The 22,969-nt window shown below is 52.1% G+C and overlaps 1 protein-coding gene across 2 annotated transcripts in view; it reads right to left on the minus strand.

Moving 5' to 3' along the window:
- The window catches only part of LOC138472975 (gamma-aminobutyric acid receptor subunit pi-like), a 1,132,082-nt gene that overhangs the window by 196,054 nt on the left and 913,059 nt on the right, over positions 1 to 22,969 (minus strand). For both annotated transcript variants that reach the window (XM_069611405.1, XM_069611406.1), the window contains one exon: positions 5,226 to 5,363. In XM_069611405.1, the coding sequence (XP_069467506.1) occupies positions 5,226 to 5,363 (138 nt within the window). The remainder of the gene's footprint in view (positions 1 to 5,225; positions 5,364 to 22,969) is intronic.

The raw sequence follows: 22,969 nt of genomic DNA on the forward strand, positions 1-22,969 counted from the left end.
ATAAGTCTTGCAGTCCTGTTCTGGATAAGTTGCAGAGGGCAGAGAGTAGAGGAAGGCAGGTTGAGAAAGAGGCTGTTGCAGTAGTCCAGCCCAGAGAGAACCAGGGCTCTGGAGACATTGAGCTTCTGGGGGAAAGTGAGAAAGAGAAGAGTCCCTTTGAGGTGGAGCAGCTGGAGTGGGACTTCTTGGCGATGTCTGAGATGTGAGGAGAGAAAGAGAGAGTGGGGTCAAAGATGACAACCACGTTTTTTGCCTCACAGCAAGGCGAAAGAAGGGGGCCCAAGGTGGGCAGAGAGAGTGCGAGAGGGAACGCAGGGGCAGGGGTCCCAGTGAGAAAGATCTCCATCTTACTGGCATTAAGGGAGAGATCATTGGTTGCGTACCAACCCTGAATCACGGATAGACAGTCAGTAATGAGAGAGAGAGGAAAGGAGCCTGAGGGGAGCCTGAAGGAAAGCTGAGTGTCATCTGCATAAGAGGAGAAGGTAGAGATCAGGTGGGCCAAAGGGACCAAGAAGAGGTTGAAAAACCAGGGTGAGAGGATGGAGCCCTTGGGAACACCACAGTTATAGAGAGATCTGGCAGAGAGAAAGGGACCAAGGTGCACCTGGGAGGGACAGTCCAAGAGGAAGGAGGTCAGCCACTCAAGGGCCTGATCCGTAATGCCCAGGTTCTCATGGAGTCAATTAATCAGGATGGCGTGGTTGAACGTGTCGAAAGCAGAGGAAATATCAAGGAGGATGAGAGCAGAAGTACTGCTGTAATCAAGGTTAGAGAGCAGATCTTCACAGGTGTTCAGGAGAACAGTTTCCATGCCTCTGGCAGCTCTAAAGCCAGACTGATGGTGATGGAGACAACCAACAGATTCAGTGTGGAGAGTAAGCTGGAAGATGGCCAGTTTTTTTCAAACAAATTGCCCAGGAAAGGGGTGATGGATATTGGGTGATAGTTTTCCAGGAAGGCAGGAAAGGCAGGCAGCTTCTTTAGGAGTGGGTGCACAAGGAAGTGCTTAAGGGTAGAGGAGAACATTCCTATGGTGAAAGAGTGATTACAGAAATCAGCCAAGGCTGGAGCGAGGGTGTCAATATGGTCCTTGATGGTTCTAGAGGAGCAGGGGAGCACCTGTTTGGACAACACATTCAAAGATCGGACTTGTTTAGAAACCTCATCAGGTATTTTCAGAGAGAAAGAGGAGAAAGGAGGAGGAGAAGTATAGCTGGCCAATGGGGGGTCAAGAGAGGAAGAGGGAGAGGAAGAGGAGATGGGGGTCTGGATGTCCTGAGTTTTAGCAGAGAAGTGAGCGAACAGAGCCATACAGAGGACCTGGGAGGGAACAGGAGAGGTAAAGACTGCAAAAGATTGACCAGTTTGGCCGTGTTGTTAGAGGCCACAGAGACGCAGGCGTGAATGTGGCATTTTGGTGCAACCAGTCTAGGTATGTCTAAATGTGGCTTGGCATTCTTTACTGTAATGTTATTACACTGGTCTACATTGTGTAGCCAGTTGGACATGTTTTCATTGTGGCATGGCATTTTTAATAGCAAAGAATTGATGTTTCTGTGCACTGTTGGTGACTTGCATGTATTCGATTGGTGTTACCCTACAAAACCATTGAAACACTCAGGCTTTTCAGCCAATGTTTCTCAGAAAGTGTGCTGTATATTACATTAAAACACATATTTATACATTTCTCCGAGTTCACTGTGTGGCATACTCCTTCAACAGCACATTTGTGCATAGTATGCAAGTGTGATAATCCGGGGCGGTCCAGAGTGTGGCGCGACCTGTGATTTGTTGCTGAGTTGGGGGGGCCCCCTCAGCATGGCTCGCAGGGGGCCCCACACTTTTTGTGTTATGCCACTGCCCTTTGCCACACATTTTGGCCCCTCCTACCCATTCCCCTCTTATCTTTAGCTTCCTTGATGGTTGCCAGCACTGGGAACAGTAGTGTTCCCGGGGTAGCTCCGACGTCCAAATGGCTTTTTTAAGTTGTGAAATGATGAATCCATTGTTTCACAACTTAAACACTATTAGTATCCTGATACAACTTGTCGGGATACTAATAGCAATAAACCCCTCACTTTGGGACCATTACTGCTTCAGGTAATGCCCTGTGGCTTTGTTAAAGCCTGCACTTCGCTCCAGCCTGTACTATGGCCCCCAAGCTCAGGGTCTATTTCTGAATTAGGACCCGGCAGAGTGTGGTCTTCACCTCCCAGTCAATTAGGAGGCTCCTCAGTGCTGGAGACTGCCATCTTCACCTGCCGGGTAACGAGGTAAGTGCTCAACCACAAACCACGTCCCCCTCCTGCCCTCCCCACTTTTCCACACTGTTCGCCCCCTGCATCCCTGCCCCACATACCTTCTGCTTCTATGCCCCTCGCCAGTCCCTGGAACATTAGTATTCCCGGCACATCCCGACATGTGACTTGCTGCCATGGAAAGAGAGAAGAGACTACACTGCCCTTTCTTTCCTGATCCAAGGCAGGCATATTTTTTTTTGTTTTTTGGTTAAAGTTACGTCAACTTTTTACAAAACTCTATTAGTACCCTGGTACAATGTGCAGGGATACTAATAGAAATATTACCCGGGAAGGGGGGCTTTAACGGGACGGTAATGCCCCAGGGCTTAGATTAAAGCCTGTAGTATAATTTATTGCATTTTGGAGTGCAGCGCCACTGCATGGGATCACATTATTGCTATAATGTGGCACATATAGCCAGCCAGATGTTGCCAGTGTAACATATGGATATGCAAATGAAGGGAGCTTACAGATTTAAAAGCATAATAGATTTTTTTTTTCTTTTCTTTTTCTCTTTTCTCATTTGAAATGCTTCATTCACAGGAGACCACATTAGTTATCTAATTGATTAACTTAATTAACAAATACTAACACTAATTCCAACTAAATAACATTATAATGTGCTCTCCATGTGGAAAGAGAGGCAGAAGAGATGTGCTATGAGAGTCATTTTTAAACGTGCATTTTTCTCTGATTTTCTGTGGCTGCATTGAAATGTGAAGGACGGAAAGGCAGCAGGAAGCAAGAAACAGAAACAGTTATTGCAGTATGAAGATCCCATTGTTTGTGAAACAGGGGTGGCAACCTAATACAATTTAATATGATTGGAGGGAAGTATATCTGAAGACAGGCTGCGTAAGCAACAGAGCTGGGTTGGACAAGCTCTGACAGAATTATAGTTAGTTCACTTTTGCGGAGCTGCTGTGAGGTTGCCTTCATTCTGCTGCTGGGAGGTGCCGTTCCAGCTGCACTGTTGACCTTCAGAGACTGGGACTTGGCACCGGCTTGAGAACTGCAGATTGCAGATTGAACTGCATGTTCTCGCTGTGTGCTTTAAAAAAGAAAACCCCGGGCCCACTTCTCGGAGGAGGCAAGCCAAGGGATTTCGTGTGCCAGAGAGCTACAGAGAGCTACAGATAACTGGTAATTATCACGTAAAAATTGAGGGTGTGCCGCGTGGATGAAGTATTTCTCAGGCAGGAAAGATAGCGCTAGGGAATCCCTGTGTTTAACTTCCACATTATAATGTTGAAATGCAAATGCTGTCATATTGATGTAACTTTTATTTTTCTTGTTGCAAATGTAAAGTGAAATTCATTGCATTATTGCATTTGTTTCTCTTCTGTTTATTTCAGTAAGGACTGTCTCACCAGAATGGTAATGTATCATTTTGAAATGAAACTGTTATAACACACAGTTTGTGTAAGAGTATTTTTTTTTCCTTTGGTGCATCTAAAAAGAAATACCCTGCAAGAGAGGGAAAGGTGCCAAGTTTCCTATACAGATGAAGCAATGTCATTAGCAATTATAAATAGCTGTTTGCGTGATTCCACTCAGTGTATGTGTGTGTGTTTTCTGAGTGGAATATAATACAATAGTTCTTGCTGAGCGTACATGAATCAGCAAAAGAGGCCTATGGAAACATAATCTCACTAATGTAACTAAATTAGTGATAATACCACAGGGGATTGGGAATGCTATTGGTGAAAATGTTGGCATCCTTGAGTGCAGGTCCGAGGCCTCTAGTGATCACATGAACAGTCTAAGCAAAAAGAAGGGGTTTTGTATATTGGGGCCATGAATAAAACAGAAAAATATGCTCACCAAAATGCCACCAACAAAATGTAGACCACTATAAAGCCAAACACAATCTAAATGCAAGGAGTAGTCATTGCCAAATTACCATTATTTTTGGCGGTAAGAAAATACGGCCAGGCCCCAAATCGACACAAAATACCCAACAAGCACTTGCTTCACTCGGGCTTGTAACTGCTACACTGGAGCATTACCTGGCCCAGTAATGCCCCTCCTGCTAGGGTAATATTGCTTAAGTTAACTGGGCCTCAGACAAACTGCTCTGCTGCATGTTTTTACAAGTCAGTGAAATTAATATTGAGAAGAGTAAAATCACTAATTTTGTGTTCTATCATTGTCTAGATGTTTTAACTGAAGAACTGAAAGCATGATGAAATTGCCCTCCCCTATTTTATATATTATACCCCCTTTTACTCCCCAGTCTCCTTCATTCCAAACATAGCATCACGTCTGTTTCTCTTCTGGATTCCATAATTAGGACACTCTTAATCTAAGATGTTGCTTTTCCTTGAGTGACTTAAAAACCACCCTTATCATCACCTCTTCCACCATCGCAACTATCTGCATTCGAGTTTCTTTCACTAAGTTCATCATTGAACCTGCTCAACTCTAATGTACTAGTGATTAATGGAATCACATTAGTTAGCTTGCAATGTCCTACTCACAGTTATTTCCCCAAAATGTAGCTTCCTATTTCCATTGACTTCTAGGTTTGTAAGCACTGTCTGATGTAGCATCTTTCCAACATTACTGCACAGTAGAGTCAGGACATAAATAAATAAATATAATGTCAAATCAATTTGATGTACAAACTATCTATTGTTTCAAAGGTACCGTTTGTCTGATGTATAGAATGATACATTTATATTTTCGGCTAGGCAACATTTTATTGAATTAATAATTGAATAGCTACCCTAGAAATGCAGTCAATTCAATTTGCAAATTATAATTTCATTGGAGCGACCAGTTTTCAACTTATGCCACACGTGAAAGTGAAGATCAGGCACATTTCTAGTAATTGTAAAACACTTTAGACCCGCATAGGAGCCACTGCAAAACGAATGTGCTTCTATGAATGCAAACAAATAACATTATTGATGTTCTTACCTGTTTCATAAACTGCTTCAGATACTGACGTGTAATGACCTTCTACTGTGTACTGGGCCAAACGAAGCGTTTCTAGTCCTCGGACAGAATCATTTCCTCGCGTCCAGTAAAACATGACGTCATTGATGTTATAACCCCCTTTTGAACAAACATTTCAAAAAAACAAGCAAAAGAAATTATTTGTGTACTTTGCTTCTACTCCATCACCACCAGCACAACACTGGCCTTGGCAGTAAAAAAAATAATTGAAGCTAAGTGAGTCAATGAGATTGGAAAAGGCTAATACGCAGGACTGTGCACATACATCGTCAAAATACAAAGAACACACAAAAAGCCACTTTAGGTTTTCAGCCAGGAGCATGGCTGCAAACTATGACCCATGCAGAAGACCCATAGACAATGGGTGAAAGTACTCAGAAAGAGTCCATACTGGTAATGTCAGGGACAATTGTTGCAAGAAAAGCCCTCAGACAAGTATGTTATGTTACTGTTGTTGTATAGCCCAACCACTACAACCACTGCCATCTGCATGGTCTACAGGTACTCTGGTTGATCGTAAGTATGGTTAAAGGGGATAAGGATAGAGGGAGGACATAGAAGATGCAAGATAGCTTAGCTGTTGTTTTAATGCTTGCAGACCAAACGTACCCTAAGCTCTGCATGCAGATCTGTGTGTAGGTGTCATTTGTCAGAAGGCCTCTGGCATTTTGTTTTCAGAGGGGACTCTTATGCATCCAGGGTATTAGGATGCATTGGCAGGTTTGTGGTTTGATAGTTGGTTTTGTTTTTTGAAGTCTGATGAGAAGGCTCTTTAGCATCACATGTGCCATTATAATGTTTATAAAATGCTATTAAGAACATGAGTTGAAAGGTTAGTGTGGGAGATTAAGCAGCGTTTTAGAGAATTGTCTGTGAGGTGCATGAGTGGTAGTTGCCGGGCTGGTGCAGTGGTGCAATGGCTAGTTAGGTGTGTAATAAATCTAGGCCTTCAAATGTTTCCTGAAAGTAAATTGATCCTGCATTTGATGGAATCCCTTTGGGATAGAAGTACTTTGGCTTGCTGCTATGCTACAAAAAGCATACCCCTTATATCTTTCTTAGAGTGATGTGTGGTTTTCAGCAGTATGTTATCACAGGATCTCAGTTGTTGCCTTGCTTGGTATGGGATGATCTTTTCTTAAATGAATATGCTTCCTTGGTCCTGGCGGATCCGCCCCTGCAGGATCTGGTATTAAAGCCACATTATGTGTTTTCTATTGTCTTCCTGTCTCATCATAGAAGAAGTCTTGCCACTGTGTTCTGGAATTGTTGAAGTTTCTCAGAAAAGTAAAGCAATCACACCTTGCAGAAGTATATGCTGTGTTCATACTCAATGCATGATTATACCAAACATATGACAGTGAGTATTCTATGTGGGAAGGTGAGGAAAGGCAATATCTGCATGTCCGGCAGTAGGTGGTAGAAACATATCTTTATCAATGCCATGAGGTATGACTCTAATGTAATCCATTGTCCATAGGACTCTTGATCAACAATGAGCTTTCTTGACAGGTCCCCAATTTGATATGCTAGGACATTGCTGCACCCTAGCTTAATGCAAGATTATTGTTAGTCATCCAGGCATTCACTTGAGGCTGTCAATTGATGAGGATTGTGTATTTATAATTTTGAAAATTATCTGTGTGTCATCAGAGGAAGAGTAGAAGGTGAGACCATGATTTTGATGAGTCTCAAGAGGGTAGCTATTTATATGTTTAAGGGTAGAGAAGATAGGCTTGAACTTTGCCATACCCACATCTTATGTTACCAAAGTTAGAACTAAAATATCGTTAGCTGGTGTTTTCTGTTCTGCCCATGAGAAATAATATCATCCAATGCAGCATGTTTTTGGACAGTTCAACTTTTTCTACCCTTTTATTTCCGATGTGTGGTTAACAGTGTCGAAAGCTGCTGAGATATCTAGAAATATGAGGGCTTAGGCGATGCTGGTATCTATCTTGATTGCAAAATCACGCTAAATTAATCTAAATGCATATTCCATTCCTCTTAATGGTCTTAAACTTACTTTTGCATAGTCAATGATGTTGGTAGTCTCAGCATGTCCCATGAATTGACTGTAAACATGGAACTTAGTCTGGGTGCAGTATATTAATAAATGGTTGGTAGTTGTGGGGAGGCCTGATTTTTCAGTAGTGTTTTTGAGTATTGGCCAAAGACAGACTTGAAATGCCTTGGATCTATTCCGATTTCCAGTGAAGTGTTCCTGAGTTCACTGTAGAAATAGGATGGAGTTGCTTATCTAAGGGTGTGTGTATAAATAAAGGGGCTGGAACCTTAGTATCTCCAGATGTTTGGACTACAATTCCTTTTAGCCCTAATCAGCAAAGTCAATGGCGAAGGATAATGGGAGAAGTAGTCCAAGACTTCTAGAGAGTCACAGATTGCAGATCCCAGTATTTATGTGCAGTGTTTGGGATATTTTGGCATGCCTGCTATGTTGCTTTCTTTCACAAGGTTAGAGAAATGAGAATTGGTCTTGAAATTGTTGAGTGTTCTGGTTGTCAAGAGGGTTTCATTGTGGAGAATATAATTGTTCCTGTTGAGTTATGTTCTATATATAGCTTTCTGAATATTGTTACCCTTGTTTCTGAAAGGATTGGATAAGTTACTGCATAGTGTTTGAGATGGTCTAAGGGATTTGTGCAGAAGGTTTTGTTTCCAACCTTCTTGAGGATTTGAACCGTTTTTCTGTGGGTTGCTCCCTGTTCTAATGTTTTTGTCTTAATGACATTCCTTGACTTTTGAGATTGATGATTTATATTGTCAAATATCCAGCCAGTATGCTGTTTTGTGATGGTTCCTTGATGCTTTTTCTGTTTTCTGATTTGCTTTCTTTAGGGTTCAAAAGTTGGCGAAGGATTCACCTTGCTACATCTTTGCTCTATGATATAATGAAATGTTTCATAGGTGTAAGAATTTCCAGGGCTTTCGTAACTCAGTTCTGAAGCATCTCATTGTCTAAACTGTTAATTCATCATGGAGGTGATGATTTTGTGGGGAAATGATTAGCTGTATGCTCTTCATTAGAGTTGTGAGTTTCTCTGGGTCAACTGTTTTCCAGCCCCTTAGCGATAGTAGCTAGCCCTTTTTAGGTTGGAAGCATGCCTTTGGTGGGCCAAATGGGTAACTTGAGATGATTGCTCTACATAATTATTATTATTATTTATTAATGTGATACAGTTTTGTACAAAATGTAAAAAACTTTACACATAATCACATTAATCAATTAAAATGTAGAAGAATATTCAATATACAGGATATATAAAACCATTATAAACATGATAAGGTTCACCACAAACCAATCGATCAGGGCAGAGAAAAATAAATAAATCAAATCCTTAATAGAACCTAATACAAGACATAAAGCCATCCTTATACTCCTGTCAGTGTGGCTAGTTATCTTCCATATTAACGTTATAATGACACCTTTGCAATCTGTTAAGGTGAAGGCTGGCCATGTAGGAGCACTGTGATATGGCAGAAGTATAATTGTCTTCGTCAAATCAAATGTTAATGTCTCCATGTATAATAGTGTGCTTGTGATCCACCACAGGTTGGCAACTCAGACTGAGAAACTTTTGCAGAGGTGGAGCCAAGTATCCCCACCCAAAGCTCCTCCCTCATGCTGCCTATATGTTGGGAGCCAGAGTGTGAGACATGTGCAGTACTGGTGAAAACATTGATGCCGAAAGGGATTGTGCAAGTAAGATTCCCATTGAGGAAGTCATACAGGCATTCACAACAATATGATGGTCCTATGAATGAAATCCTGGAAGAAGTGTGAAAACTGAGCAAAAGAGAAGCCAAGTGATGTCATACAGAGTAGAGCTGACACACTCAGAAGAAGAGGCTGAAGAATATAGAAATTCTACAGAAACAAAGGAGGAGGTGTGAAAGATGAGCAACATTTCGGGCTTGAGATGAAAATACTCATGCTAAAGAAATAATGAAGAAGATATTAAGAGGCCGATTCATGGAATAATTAGCGCGGCGCAAGTGGGCAAAAACATGCGAATCGCAGTGGAATAGCGAAAATCGCAGTGCAAGTGCGAAAATCGCACGAAAAGCAGCGCACATCGATTCATGGAAGGCCGTGCGCGAGAAAACCATCGGATGGGCGATAAAAAAGTGCGCGGCGCACGTTGGCGCACAGGCCATCTAACTGCGTGCGCCAGGTCACAGCGAAAATCGCACAGGCCACAGCGAAAATTGCACATAGCGCGGCGCACGCAACAAAAGTAGGCGGAACACGGGGCGTAACACTCGGATTGGGGAATAACTTGCAAAACGTGGGCGTCACGGGGGAAGTACAGGGTACAAGTGCGCGGAACGCCCACACGCTCGCCTACAACAGGTATTCATGGAATAGAATAGGGCAAAAAAGCGCACGCTCAAACCAGCGCACAGGCACAAACACGACCGCCACAAGAAAGCAGGCGGTAGCGTCTCTGCGCCTGGAAGAAATGTGCGCCAAAAGGTGCGCCAACAAATAGCACCTATATACAGCCATGATGAATGTCCTATACTGTGGCCCTCCAGGACAAATGACCTGCAAAGGGGTACCCACAAACACAGACACCCACTGACAAAAAATACGTGTGCGTGTATACCGGGGTGCGCGGGAAGTCTCACACGCGATTTCGGCAGGGTACGTGTATTTCAGGGGTGCGCGGGAAGTTCCACACGCGATTGGCCCAGTGCGAGCAGGGTACGTGTATTCCATGGGTGCGCGGGAAGTTCCACACGCGATTTCAGCACGGTACGTGTATTTCAGGGGTGCGCGGGAAGTTCCACACACGATTTCAGCAGGGTATGTGTATTCCAGGGGTGCGCGGGAAGTTCCACACGCGATTTCAGCAGGGTACGTGTATTCCAGGGGTGCGCGGGAAGTTCCACACGCGATTTCAGCAGGGTACGTGTATTCCAGGGGTGCGCGGGAAGTTCCACACGCGATTTCAGCAGGGTATGTGTATTTCAGGGGTTCTGGGGAGTACTACACGTGAATTGGCCGTGTGGGTCCTCCCAGGTGTACGCTCCACAACCTCCACGGCCCCTGCAGGCATCCCACACCACGGGGGACTACCCTGCACCCCTGCTCATGTCCCGCAGGCAGCCCATCCACCATGGGCATGCCCCCCAGCCAACCCACATGTCACCTTGCACTACTGATCAACAATGCATGTCTCCCACCACCCCCACCCCCCAGCAGTGCAGGGGCAGCCTCCACCAGGCCCCCACTCATGTCTCCCACCACCCCCACCCCCCAGCCACCAGGGGCACCCTCCACCAGGCCCCCACTCATGTCTCCCACCACCCCCACCCCCCAGCAGTGCAGGGGCAGCCTCCACCAGGCCCCCACTCATGTCTCCCACCACCCCCACCCCCCAGCCACCAGGGGCACCCTCCACCAGGCCCCCACTCATGTCTCCCACCACCCCCACCCCCCAGCAGTGCAGGGGCACCCTCCACCAGGCCCCCACTCATGTCTACCACCACCCCCACCCCCAGCCACCAGGGGCACCCTCCACCAGGCCCCCACTCATGTCTCCCACCACCCCCACCCCCCAGCCACCAGGGGCACCCTCCACCAGGCCCCCACTCATGTCTCCCACCACCCCCACCCCCCAGTAGTGCAGGGGCAGCCTCCACCAGGCCCCCACTCATGTCTACCACCACCCCCACCCCCCAGCCACCAGGGGCACCCTCCACCAGGCCCCCACTCATGTCTCCCACCACCCCCACCCCCCAGCAGTGCAGGGGCACCATCCACCAGACCCCACTCATGTCTCCCACCACCCCCACCCGCCAGCATCCAGGGGCACCCTCCACCAGGCCCCCACCCATGTCTCCCACCACCCCCACCCCCAGCCACCAGGGGCACCCTCCACCAGGCCCCCACTCATGTCTCCCACCACCCCCACCCCCCAGCAGTGCAGGGGCAGCCTCCACCAGGCCCCCACTCATGTCTCACACCACCCTCACCCCCCAGCAGTGCAGGGGCACCCTCCACCAGGCCCCCACTCATGTCTACCACCACCCCACCCCCCAGCCACCAGGGGCACCCTCCACTAGGCCCCCACTCATGTCTCCCACCACCCCCACCCCCCAGCCACCAGGGGCACCCTCCACCAGGCCCCCACTCATGTCTCCCACCACCCCCACCCCCCAGCAGTGCAGGGGCACCCTCCAGCAGGCCCCCACTCATGTCTCCCACCACCCCCACCCCCCAGCATCCAGGGGCACCCTCCACCAGGCCCCCACCCATGTCTCCCACCACCCCCCAGCCACCAGGGGCACCCTCCACCAGGCCCCCACTCATGTCTCCCACCACCCCCACCCCCCAGCAGTGCAGGGGCACCCTCCACCAGGCCCCCACTCATGTCCCCCTGCACCCCCACCCCACAGCATCCAGGGGCACCCTCCACCAGGCCCCAACCCATGTCTCCCACCACCCCCACCCCCCAGCCACCAGGGGCTCCCTCCACCAGGCCCCCACTCATGTCCCCCTGCACCCTCACCCCCCAGCATCCAGGGGCACCCTCCACCAGGCCCCCACTCATGTCTCCCACCACCCCCACCCCCCAGCAGTGCAGGGGCAGCCTCCACCAGGCCCCCACTCATGTCTCCCACCACCCCCACCCCCCAGCAGTGCAGGGGCACCCTGCACCAGGCCCCCACTCATGTCTCCCACCACCCCCACCCCCCAGCAGTGCAGGGGCACCCTCCACCAGGCCCCCACTCATGTCCCCTATCACCACCACCCCCCAGCCACCAGGGGCAGCCTCCACCAGGCCCCCACTCATGTCTCCCACCACCCCCACCCCCCAGCCACCAGGGGCAGCCTCCACCAGGCCCCCACGCATGTCTCCCACCACCCCCACCCCCCAGCAGTGCAGGGGCAGCCTCCACCAGGCCCCCACTCATGTATCCCACCACCCCCACCCCCCAGCAGTGCAGGGGCACCCTCCACCAGGCCCCCACTCATGTCTCCCACCACCCCCACCCCCCAGCCACCAGGGGCACCCTCCATCAGGCCCCCACTCATGTCTCCCACCACCCCCACCCCCCAGAAGTGCAGGGGCAGCCTCCACCTGGCCCCCACTCATGTCTCCCACCACCCCCACCCCCCAGCACTGTGGGGCACCTGCCAGCAGGCCCCCACCCATGTCCAACTCATGTTCCCCACCACCCCCAACCCCCAGCACTGTGGGGCACCTGCCAGCAGGCCCCCACTCATGTCCATCTCATGTACCCATGCACCCCCACCCCCCATCACTGTGGGGCACCTGCCAGCAGGCACCCACCCATGTCCAACTCATGTTCCCCACCACCCCCACCCCCCAGCACTGTGGGGCACCTGCCAGCAGGCCCCCACTCATGTCCAACTCATCTACCCCTGCACCCCCACCCCCCAGCATTGTGGGGCACCCTCCACCAGGCCCCCACTCATGTCTCCCACCACCCCACCCCCCAGCAGTGCAGGGGCAGCCTCCACCAGGCCCCCACTCATGTCTCCCACCACCCCCACCCCCAAGCCACCAGGGGCACCCTCCACCAGGCCCCCACTCATGTCCCCCTGCACCCCCACCCCCCAGCATCCAGGGGCACCCTCCACCAGGCCCCCACCCATGTCTCCCACCACCCCCACCCCCCAGCCACCAGGGGCACCCTCCACCAGGCCCCCACTCATGTCCCCCTTCACCCCCACCCCCCAGCATCCAGGGGCACCCTCCACCAGGCCCCCACTCATGTCTCCCACCGCCCCCACTCCCCCAGCATTGTGGGGCACCCTCCACCAGGCCCCCACTCATGTCTCCCACCTTCCCCACCCCCCAGCAGTGCAGGGGCAGCCTCCACCAGGCCCCCACTCATGTCTCCCACCACCCCCACCCCCCAGCACTGTGGGGCACCTGCCAGCAGGCCCCCACCCATGTCCAACTCATGTTCCCCACCACCCCCACCCCCCAGCACTGTGGGGCACCTGCCAGCAGGCACCCACCCATGTCCAACTCATGTTCCCCACCACCCCCACCCCCAGCACTGTGGGGCACCTGCCAGCAGGCCCCCACTCATGTCCAACTCATGTACCCCTGCACCCCCACCCCCCAGCAGTGCAGAGGCACCCTCCACCAGGCCCCCACTCATGTCTCCCACCACCCCCACCCCCCACCATCCAGGGGCACCCTCCACCAGGCCCCCACTCATGTCTCCCACCACCCCCACCCCCCAGCAGTGCAGGGGCAGCACCACCAGGCCCCCACTCATGTCCCCCTACACCCCCACCCCCCAGCATCCAGGGGCACCCTCCACCAGGCCCCCACTCATGTCTCCCACCACCCCCACTCCCCCAGCATTGTGGGGCACCCTCCACCAGGCCCCCACTCATGTCTCCCACCTTCCCCACCCCCCAGCAGTGCAGGGGCAGCCTCCACCAGGCCCCCACTCATGTCTCCCACCACCCCCACCCCCCAGCACTGTGGGGCACCTGCCAGCAGGCCCCCACCCATGTCCAACTCATGTTCCCCACCACCCCCACCCCCCAGCACTGTGGGGCACCTGCCAGCAGGCACCCACCCATGTCCAACTCATGTTCCCCACCACCCCCACCCCCCAGCACTGTGGGGCACCTGCCAGCAGGCCCCCACTCATGTCCAACTCATGTACCCCTGCACCCCCACCCCCCAGCAGTGCAGGGGCACCCTCCACCAGGCCCCCACTCATGTCTCCCACCACCCCCACCCCCCACCATCCAGGGGCACCCTCCACCAGGCCCCCACTCATGTCTCCCACCACCCCCACCCCCAGCAGTGCAGGGGCAGCACCACCAGGCCCCCACTCATGTCCCCCTACACCCCCACCCCCCAGCATCCAGGGGCACCCTCCACCAGGTCCTCACAATCCTCAATCATGTGCGTTATGGTCAGCCTCCACAGCCAAAAAGCCCTACCAAGTAACCCATTCACCCATATGGAAATGGAAATTACATGTTACACCCCCAATGTTCATGAAGCTAATGAACCCATGTCCGTCACACACAATGGTTGCAATTGAATGGGAAAACACCCAACATGACATGCATGAAACCAATGAGATGATACCACACAGTGAAGTATGAAAACAAAATTGTATTGAAAAAAAGAAAGAATGCTAAAGAAATTAAACAAACTACAATGGGAATGAGAAAAAATAAGCTGCATGTCTGTATAAACAAAAAAAAACAGCAAATCCGAATCCAAAAAAATGTAGTCCAAAGTCAAATGTAAAAAAATATCTATCCAATTAAGAACTATGTAAAAAACTTCCAAGGGTCCATGAGCCCAACTGAACAAAGGAAACCTACAAAAAAACCTAACTAAAATGCAACTATATACAAAAAGTGGAGCAGTGTCCGTCGACTCCAAATCATAAGAACAAACAAAGGAAACCTAAAACTAAAGAACTATATACAAAGGTGGCGGGCAAGTCCAGCGGCTCACTCTGTGGTGTTCCGGGCCAGGGCATCATCGAACTCCTGTTCGATGTCCCGGAGGCGGTCCAGTTCCATGGCCCCGAGGGTCCGCAGGGACGATGCCGTGTCCTCCTCCAACCCCCTGCGGATTGCCTCGAGGCACTCGGCTTGCCTCAGGGCCCTCCGCATGGAGTTCTCCGCCCTGACCATTGTGAGCCGCGCCTCTTCCGCCCGCCGCCGCTCCGCACCTATGGCGTGGCCCAACCGCTGCCACACGGAAGACACTCTCTGTCCTGGGTCCTCCTGCCCTCCGGCCGATGCCTGCCCCTCCGATGTCGAAGGCCCCGAGCCTTCATGGCTCCCACCATGTTGCTGCTGCTGCTCTGCCTCTGCCCGTGCACTGCCTCCTGCTGCCTGCACATCCTCCGCCGGCTGGGGTGCAGTTGTTGATGTGGCCACCCCTGCTGGACCTCCGACTCCCGACTGTGGCAGGGATGCCTCCTCCACCAGCCTGGCCGCACCGTCAGAGGCAGCTCCACAGGGCACCCAGGTGACTGATGGGTGGAAAGATGGCACAGAGGACGACTGGCGCGTAGGGGGTCCAGTTGAGGAGGGGATCGGAGCAAGCCCCATCAGACGGAGGAATCCGGTCTGGGTGACCTGTCCCAGCAGGCTGACGTGGTCAACGAGCCATTCGAGATGACGTGCAGTCTCTCCATGAAAAGACTGCAGGTCACCTCGCATGGCCCGTTGACGCAACGCCACACCAGCCAGGACAGGCTCAACCCGGACCTGGATGGCCACTTCCGCAGGCAGAGGAAGGCCAGTTGACGTCAGCACATCCCCTACCTGAAAACGGGTCTGGACGTAGGCATCCCTGCTGGTGCAAGATGATGCAGGGACAGGATCGGGGACAGGATTGCACACAGGCACCTCCGCGGCGGCCTGTGCTGCCTCCTGTCCCTGGTCCTGTACCGCACCACTAGCACCAGTGGGATCCCCACCTCCAGACCCCGTCTCTGGTGCTTGCACGGCCTCCTCCTCCACCAAACCCCCCACCAACCTGGATGACTCCGTGCCATCTTCCCCTGTTGGGCCCTGTGGGGTCCCAGCTGCCCCTTCTGCTGCCGAGGAGTCCAACTCCAACCTCCACCTCTTGGACCTCCCCCCAGCAGCTGCGGCCTGGGACGCGGCACCAGACTCCTCACTCCCCGACGAGATGACAACACGGGAGGGGAGCCGGGCCTTGCGTCTTCGGCTGGCGGTGGGATCCCCGCCGCTGTGCTCCACAGCATCTTCTCCGCCCTCTTCATCAGTTGACGCTGCAGACAGGGAGAAACAAAACACAGGCATCAGGGCACTGTACAATGGACACATACACACATGACAGTTGCACATGAGTGGCATTGGTAAACCTCAGACATGTCACCACAATCCCCAACACACATGTCATTGCAACTCGCACACATGAGCCATACCACAGCCATATCGCAACTGCCACCACCATCCATACAAATACAACAGCATGAGCAGCCAAAGGTGAGCCAGAGATCACATGCAACACAGGAAGTGCACCACACATGTACACACACCACCACACTTGCATGCATGTGTACACCTCTGCCAAGTGTCGCACTGTTCAGACGGGCATCCATGTCACATCTGCCAATCAGGCTTCCACATACCGCTGTCACATGCATCCATGTTGCATCACTGTTGCACCCTTGTCAAATACACACACATGCACATGTACACAGTGCTCATACATGCAGCCGAAAACAACATACATGCGTGACATCACGGACATGTCTACTTACATACACATTCATCCAAACATGTGTGCACGCACAACTGCATTTGGCATGCAAGCCTACACACACAAGCACCATCCATGTCTCACACATTACAGCCCTCGCATGTGTCAGCCCCACGGCCCTGTACACCCCCACCCATACTCGACCCCATACAAACAGATGTGCAACCTGCACAATACCGAATAATCACCACACGCACTGCTCACAATCAGGATGCATGTACACTCACCGCTCGACTCCAGACGGGTCTGCTTCTCCAGGACCTGGACGTGGAGCGCTGGGGATATGCGTTCCAGGACCCTCATCTGTTCTTCCGACAAGTGGCCCCTGCGCCCCTTGGCATCCGCTGCCTTCAAGAGGCGCCGGGCCTTGTTCAGGGTCCTGGACCTGAAGTCCTCCCAGCGCTTCCTGACATGTTGTAAGTCGCGGACTGCCACCCCCTCCGCGTTGATGGCAGTCACGATGTCAGTCCAGATCCGAGTCCGTCCTTCCTTGTCGGCGCGGGAACTTCCGAAGAGGGCATCATACTGCCCCAGGACTTGCTCCACCAGGACACCAACTTCGGTGGCACTGAAGCTGGTGCCCCTCTGCCTCTCTGGCCGGGGGTTGTCAGTGGTCACAGATGGTGTTTGCCCCGACATGACAACCCCAGAGGCAGGAGTGGGTGGGCAACTGGGTCCTGGGGCTGGGCTGTGGAGCGATGGAATCCCAGTCGGGAGTCTTCGGTTCCAGCAGGGGTGGTCACAGCAACAGCACCCCTGGCTGATGTGCAGGCAGCAAATGGCAGTGCACGTGGGCAGCAGGCGGTCAGGCAGCAGCAGATGGCAGGTGGGAGCGTGCTCGGGGCTCTGGGGGGCAGTAGTTCGGCCTTCTGGGCAGGAGCGTGGTCTTCCGTGTGCATACGCGTGGCCAGCTTGATACGGAGTGATTTGGCACGTGAAAAGTCTGCACGTCAGCGTGAAAATCGAGGAAAGGCCCTTAGCGCATAAGCGCGTCAGCACACATACGCGATTCTGTTGGACCAAAGGCCCTCAGCGCGTAAGCGCGTCTGTGACATGACCCGCACGGGTGTTTCCCACACAGCACGTGATGACAGAGCACACGTGGAAAGACTGCACGTCAGAGTGTCATCGCGTGTAATTGGACAGCACGTCAGAGTGTTATCGCGTGTAATTGGTGGAAATGGGCCTAGCGCGTACACGCGGCAGTGACAAAGCGTGTAATTGGTGGAAATGGCCCTACACGCAGAAGTGACAAAGCGTGTAATTGGTGGAAATGGCCCTAGCGCGTACACGCCGCGTAAGTGACGCTGGACGTGTGGGCCTGTATAAAAGGTACGTGTAGAACACCATTTCCTTGTACGTGCTTTTCGTGGAGAGCGAGTGGGTGAATTCTGTACTTCTTGTCGTTTCACACGCGATTTACTTCACGGCGTTTCAAGTTCGTATTCCCTGTTACCTCTGACAGCTTTTTCTCTTTTTTCTCTTTTACTGGTTTACCTGGGCCTGTTCCCTCAAACAGTGTTCCCTTCTACTGTTGTCCTGTCTCCTCAGACAGCGTACAAATCTTCTTTTGGCGGGGGTGTTGCCAACCAAAGGCGCTCCTTTTTCACGCTCTTTTACCTGGCAGACGGTGAGTCACGCACGTATCTAACATCTGTGCTTGCCCCGTGTGTAGCCTACCCCTTCAGAGGTCATTCTAGGCTGCGTGTGACACGCATACGTTCATTCTTGTGTTACTGGGTGCCACAGCGTAGTGCAGGTTTTTCTTTCTGCACACGTGGTCTAGGAGGGGTTGCGTGCACGTCATCTCCCTTTTTTGGGGCTCCTGTGCATAGCGTGACCCGTCATCTTTCCCCAGGGGTTACATTCAGCCTTGCAAGAGCACTAGGGTACAATTACCATCTGGTACCCAACCCCTTTGACCCCCAATTGCCCAGGACAATAGTTTACAGCCACTCCCATACGCACATTAACATCAGTGCCATGGCTGGGAGGCGAGGATTCCGTAAGGGTGGCAAAGGTGGAAGAGCCACAAGTGGTGGCCGTGGTGGATCCGGTAGGGGACGTGGTCGTTACTTGCAGGGTGAGCCTGTCCCCCCATGTGTGGAGGACCAGTCAAGGGCACCCATAATCCCCCCCCCTCCCTTTGAGGCTGATGTGGCTGACACCATCCATGCTCAGCCCTTGTTGGACCAGCCCATTGTGGCACCAGACCTGGCTGACTCCATGGCTGACTTCCAGGTCAGCAGGCCTATGACACGTGCGCTGGTGCACGTTGATGTCACCATGCCACGTGCATCTGGGGCAGCAAGGTCATCTGCTGCCCCAAGTAGGCAGGGCGGAGAGGCTGCAGGGGCAGCTGCGGCTCCATCCACCCCAGCCCTCACACACCCAGCCAGGACAGTGTCGGTCCTAGTCCATCCTGCTGACATTCCCCCTGACACCATCACACTTGAGCCAATGCCTGCACCAACTCCCATGCTGAGTGTGCAATCCCACACTCCTGATACAGAGTCCACCAGGGCTCCTGCCCCTAGTGTCCAGAGCGGCGCAGGACACTCAGGATCACCACCACCTTCCAAGCGGAAGAGGAAGAGTGCTCGTCCGGCACAGGCTGATGCCCCAGACACGGCTACACAGTCCGGCCCGTCGAGGAAGCCCAGCTTAGCGGATGACGAACTGAATGCACTTGTCGAGTATGTGTCCGCACATGACAACGAGATGGTCATTGTTGCAGGATCCAAGACCACACCTGCACAACGCCAGGCACACTGGCAGACCGTTGCGGACATCGTAAGTGCCCTTGGAATCGTGAGGCGCACAGCCAATGATTGCTATAAGCACTGGAATGACCTAAAGCGCAGGGCAAAGAGTAAGCTGGCCTCAAGTCATGCCGCAACTCTAGTGACTGGAGGTGGGTCTCCAGTAGTAGACATGGAACTCACTCCACATGAGTCAGTCGCTGGGACCTACGTCACGGAGAAACAGATCCAAGGCGTGGGAGATCTGCCTGATTACGAGGCATTGTCCGGTGAGTGCACATGCATGTGTGTGTCATCCATGTGCATGGTGTGTGTGAGGGCTTCTGTTTGTGTGCCAGGTGAGAGTGTGTGCGCCTGAGTCGTATGGGTCAGCCATGTGCTTCATGCAATACATCCTGCGCAGCTGCATTTGGCCATAGCAGTATCCCTTCTGCCAACAGTAGACATCTAGCCCAACTGCACGCCAGTTGCCCTTGAATTGTCACCTTGCCACAACATTGTTGCTTATTTTTCACTGTTCATTCAGTCAGATTGTTTGCATTCCACCACTTTTACTAGGCATGTCGCAGTCCTCTAGTCACATGTCTGACATGGCTATGGTAAAGTGGAGTGATTTTGTTACCTGGATATCATTTGTTCACACATGTCCCTGTGCAATTGGACCATTTCGGACTGGCAGCTCCAGGTGAAAAATCTGACCTGTTTGAATTAGAAAAGCTATTACATGCGGGAACTGGACTGAATGAATAGGTGCTGCCCTCCTCTCCATCTTCACTCAATAGCAATGGTACATGCCATCTTTGTGATGGCATGTGTGTTTCACCTGGCAATCACAGGCCAATGTGTGATGCCACTGCCAGGCAGCATGCAGAAAATGTGTTCATCTTCCATCTTGGTGTCATCAGTGTGTGCCATTTGCCTGCCCTTCATATGCAGTGAGGGTGCATGCATGGGAGGGTTTTAGTCATGTGGGACATGTGTCAATCAAGTACTGGTTCTCTTGCTTCTCAGCCCTCATTGTGTGCCATGGTGCTAATGCCTGTTTCCATTTCTTTGTTTTTATGTCTTTGCAGGGGAAGACGCACCTGATACTGCTGGGGTTGTGGAGATGGTGCAGACCCAGGAGGGGTCTGAGGGCAGACCAACCACCAGTGAGGGACGTGGTGTGGTGGTGGGTGAGAACCCACAACTGCTGCAGGTCGTGCTCTCAAGGGGTGTCTCTGGCTGCACCTCCCCCGAGCTGTACTCAGGTGTTGATTCGGATGAGACCTACGTGCCGTCGCAGGTGAGTGTTCCAGGGAGGGATTCTGTTCTGTCCCACCCACCTGCACCAGGGTCAGAACCCTCAATGGGGATGTCAGTGTTGGCAGCTAGGCCTTTGGTGGTTACGGATGCAGGGTCACACTCCGCGACATCTGATCCTGTTCCTGGGCCAGCAGATCAGAGGGGGAATGCAGTCCTGCAGCCTCAGGCAGTGCCGGCACAGCAAGGAGCTGTTCGCCTTGCCCCAGACAGGTGTGGTGCCCGCCGACGTGGTGGCCGTACGCCACCTGGCAATACCGCATGGGAGCAATCCATTTATGGTATGGCAACCCAACAGGCAGCATCATCCGATATGATGGCTCAGGCCATGGATAGGGTGGCCACTTCCATTGTCCCCCCTGAAAGGCTGATGGAGCGACTACAGCAGGCAACCGACTCCATCTGCCAGTCACACAGGGAGGACATGTTGGGGTCCAACAGGGACAGGCGGGCGGCACTGGCGACTCTGCAGGAGGCCATCTCCATTGAGTCCCAGGGCCACAGGGAAGCCCTGAGGCAGGAGCTCCTTCACCTCAGGACGACTCTTGTTGAGCTTGAGGCTTCAACACACCAAAGGACAGAACAGCAGCTGGAGCGTCTCACCCGTACGCTCTCAGCTGAGATGCAGGCAACGAGGGCGGAGGTCCGGGCATCCCGTGAGTTGTTGCATGGGGACCTCCGCACACTCATCCTTCAGAACCAGACCTACCACACCCGCATGCTTGCAGCCATGGAGGAGCAGACTAGGGCCTTGCGTGTGCTGCCTCCCATAGTGCAACCACCTCCGGATGCAGCTGCACAGGGTGATAATAGCGACAGCAGTGATACTCCCACAATAACACATTGTGTATAGGCGCTATATAAATAAACTATCATAATAGGGTAGCCGTGTGGGCCATGAGCCCATGGAGGTGTTTTTTTTTCCCAGGATCCACACAGGTGGGTTCTGGTGTGCACCCTGTCCTCGGACCTCCTGGGTGGCCTCCCCAACCCCCCCGGGCTCATCAATGGCCATTTTTGATTTTTTTTTATTTTTATTTTTATTTTTAATTATTTTTTTCCCAATTTTTTGGGGACAATTTGTTGGCTTCCGTGGTTCCTGTGGGCATACGCTGCATTGTGGCTGGACACATGCAGGCTTGTCATGTATTTGGTTCAGATGCTTGGGTTTGAGTCACACACACCCCTCCTGCTTCCCGTTTCCATGGGCTTGCAAAGGGTGTGCCCAAGTGACATTGACGTACATGGTGACATTGGACTCCCACTACATGTGTGGGTAGTCTAGTCAATACTGTGTATACATTCCTAGTGCATATTGCTGTTGTGTTGTGCACTGCATGTTGCATTGATGTGTAACTCATCATCTGTGTCTACCTCCCAATTTGCAGGTCCCTTCCTCATGTCTACACAAGGCCCTCTAGTCTGGAGATGGGGTCCATGTTGGCAGCAGTGCACCTACAACTCTACATGGTGCCAACACTGCACAGTTGGTAGTGGTGGGAGTGCAGGCATTTCCAGGTGGTGAGACTACTAATATATAACATTTGTGATGTCATGTTAATGGTAGTACCTGCTCAAGTTTGTTGTTGGTCCTGCATTACTGTGAGCATTTCAGGTGTTGCAAGTTTCAATTAGGGACACTCTACATTGTGACACTAGTGTCATGTTGTGGGGATTACTTTGTTTAGCTGCAAATAGCATGACATGGCACGGTGTGTCGTGTGGCGGTGCTGGGGATGGGTTGGCTGACATGGCACTGTCCTCTTGTTGCATTTTGCAAGTGGGTATTCATTTTAGCTGCTTGAATGTGTTACTTCACAAAACTGCATTGGTGATGTCTGTGTGGGTAGGGATGCACACATTGTGACACTTCCAGATGAACAATCTCAGGCTGATATGGTTTTCACGGTTGATTCTCCAGACATTCAGGATCAGTGTCAGGTTGAGTCATCATTGATTGTCAGATGGAATGTGCCAGGGCAGTGTGCACTCCACAGGGGTGTGATTTCTATGTGAAGTAATTAGCCACTAGCTGTGTACGGGCTGCCTCCCCCCGTGCCCTTTCCCCACCCATGCGCAGCGGCTGTGCATGTGGTTGGGGATGTGGGGCCACCACCATGTCCACGGCCAGGCCCCGGCGTGTTGCAACGTTGTGCAGGACACATGCTGCCACTATGATCCTGCACACTACTGGGGGAGCGTACAACAGCTGCCCGCCAGAACGGTCAAGGGAGCGAAAGCGTGACTTCAGCACTCCGAATGTGCGCTCCACTATGCCCCGGGTTGTAATGTGGGCTGTGTTATATCTTACCTGGGGTGGCGTGGTGGGGTTCCGAATTGGCGTCATCATGTGGGG

Source organism: Ambystoma mexicanum, chromosome 8, assembly GCF_040938575.1.
Source record: "Ambystoma mexicanum isolate Mex_15411 chromosome 8, UKY_AmexF1_1, whole genome shotgun sequence".
Taxonomy (NCBI): Eukaryota; Metazoa; Chordata; class Amphibia; order Caudata; family Ambystomatidae; genus Ambystoma; species Ambystoma mexicanum.